Source organism: Camponotus vicinus, unplaced genomic scaffold, assembly GCF_025532165.1.
Source record: "Camponotus vicinus isolate PSW18456_S1 unplaced genomic scaffold, iyCamVici1.0 SCAF_11, whole genome shotgun sequence".
NCBI classification, from domain to species: domain Eukaryota; kingdom Metazoa; phylum Arthropoda; class Insecta; order Hymenoptera; family Formicidae; genus Camponotus; species Camponotus vicinus.
The window spans coordinates 7,660,927-7,663,500 of NW_028141947.1; the positions used below are offsets into that span (position 1 = coordinate 7,660,927).

The following is a 2,574-nucleotide window of genomic DNA, read 5'->3' on the forward strand; positions in this document are numbered from 1 at the left end:
AGGATTACAGTTGACTTCTTCGAAGAAAACAACATCGAGGTGTTACCACATCCAGCGATGAGCCCGGATTTAAATCCCATCGAACATCTGTGGGATATAATGGCAAGAAGGCTGCGTGATTTGGAGAGGTAGCCAACCAATCTCCAGCAATTGGAAGCAGCTCTACAGCGAATTTGGTTCGAAATTCCGCAGGCCACAATTAGAGCTTGCATTAATATGCGTGAGCGCCTGCAAGAGGTCATCCGAAGACAAGGCGGAAATACACATTTTTAAATACATACAACATACATCCCTTTTCCAACACACACACACACACACACACACACACACACACACACACACACACACACACACACACACACGCACACACGCACACACGCACGCACGCACACGCGCACACACACACACACATGATGGGCAAAATCCGATCAACAACCTCCCCGTGGTGCCCATCGGTTAATACAAATGTTGGCGGTTGCACAAAAATGCATAGATAATTTTGATACGCCGTAACTCCGCGAAAGAAAATCGCACGGGCTTCAATTTTTTTTTAAACTTGTAAAGAAAAGTCCATATTTTATGATAGTTATGATGATATTGACGAAAAAAATTTAGTACACCCCGTAGAGTTCGTCAAATTTTGCAATTTTTTGAAAAAAAAAACACGTCCTTACTTTTAAAGGGATGAAGAGAGGAAGAGAGAATGAAATCAAAATTTAACGAAAGTTTCTTAAAGTGGAGACTTTACCCTTTAAAACAAAAAAAAATTTTTTCAAATACGATAATTTTTCGCGGAGATACGCTTATTTGAATTTAGGTGAAATTTTAATATTAATTGCGTGTTGCGATAATTTTTTTGACGAGTGTATTTCACAAGGCCTCGGCGGAAGCCGCCACCTCAGCCTCACATAATCATCGAGGGAGTCAGCATCGAGGTACGGCCTTATATGAAATATTTGGGGCTGTACCTTGATTGCAACTGGTGCTTTAGAGAGCACTTCCGCCGCATGGCCCCCCGTATTGAGGCAGTTATAAACTCCTTAGTATACTTTTGGGAGTATACCTTTGGGAGCCCAACATTGGGGGGGCCAAAGGACAGAGCCGCCTCTATATGGGGGTGGTCGGATCTATGATCCTATATGGGGCCCCCGTGTGGTCCAAAAATTTGGTGACCAGCCGACGCAGTACAGTCGTGGTGGTTGGACTGCAGCGGAGGCTGGCCATCAGGATCACACAGGGGTATAGGACCATCTCCTGCGAGGCGGCACTAGCGGTGTCGGGGTCCATTCCGTGGGACCTGCTGGCGGAGATGTATACCTCCGTATACGAGTGGCGTACCGCTCTCCGCCAGTGGGGTGTTGTCCCGACACCGCGATCGGTGGAAGTTGCTAGGCACCAGGTTCGGCAGCTAGCTATTTCAAAAGGGAAGGAGAGGCTGGCTATACCAAGAGCCGGTCTCCGAGCTGTCGGGGCCACCCATCTGGTCCTCGAGGACTGGGTGGATCGACGGCATGGCGGACTCTTATTTAGGTTGGTGCAGGTACTCACCGGGCATGGCTGCTTCGGTGAGTACCTACATTAGAAGGCTAGGCGTGAGCCGACAACACAGTGCCACCACTGTGCGGAGGTAAGGGACACGGTGCAGCACACCCTGGAGGAATGTCCTTCTTGGGATGTGCAGCGCCGTGTCCTTAAAAACATCATTGGGGACGATCTCTCGCTCCTGGCTGTGGTTAAGACTATGGTTGGGAGCGAGGATGCCTGGGGCGCCCTGGTCTCCTGCGAGGATGTCATCTCGCGGAAGGAGGCCGCGGCGAGATGATGAGCGGAGGCGAGAGGATGATCTGTCCTCCGCTCCCATCCGCAGGAGGAGGAGAGGTACGAGGAGAAGGGCATATGCCCGGCTTCCTTAGCGCCTCCTGCGGAGGTTAACTTTCCCCGCACCTCTTCCAGTGGCGGGTCGAGGGGGACTCATTCCCCCTCGACTAGGGACTTGGGAGACGTGCTGTCGAGGGCGCAGACGTTCCCCCCTATAGGTCCCTCCCTGGAGGGGCGACGAGATTGCGTGACTGTGTCTCGTCGTCATATTCGTCGAGGGTTGGGGTGTATAACACCCCAACATTTGGTAGGGACCCCTCTCTGTTAACTGGAGAGGGGTATTGCGTGCAGGGGAGTCGCGGCCGAGTGCGTAAGCGATCCCGTGGCCCCCAATCGCGCGCGATAGCGGCCACCATGGGGTTTTAGCGGGTAGTCGAGGTTATCCCTCGGAGTCCCGCATAATCCCCGCCTTTCTCTAAGGGCGGAGGTATGCGTAAATGCATTTCTCCCCAAAAAAAGGACGTGACACCTGTCAATAAAACTAATACCGTTCGTCCAAGTCTACCTCTTAGTGTAAAACGAACATATTTTTTAGCTATCTCTTTGGCATGTGTTGAAAGTGCTTCATACGCTTCATTAGTTTGATAATTTATTCCTTCGTAAGCCTTGTAATCTTCAATATGTGTTCTTTGTATTTCTCCAACTCTACGACGATTAAACACTTGTACTGATGTCAATGTTACTTTCATAAGTATA

At 50.0% G+C, this 2,574-nt stretch overlaps 1 protein-coding gene across 1 annotated transcript; it reads left to right on the plus strand.

Moving 5' to 3' along the window:
* Positions 1 to 1,111: 1,111 nt before the first annotated feature.
* On the plus strand, positions 1,112 to 1,822 carry LOC145962271 (uncharacterized). The gene is made up of 2 exons (XM_083083234.1): positions 1,112 to 1,530; positions 1,633 to 1,822. The coding sequence occupies exons 1-2, from the start codon at positions 1,112 to 1,114 to the stop codon at positions 1,820 to 1,822; spliced, it is 609 nt and encodes a 202-aa protein (XP_082939360.1).
* The last annotated feature ends 752 nt before the right edge of the window (positions 1,823 to 2,574 follow it).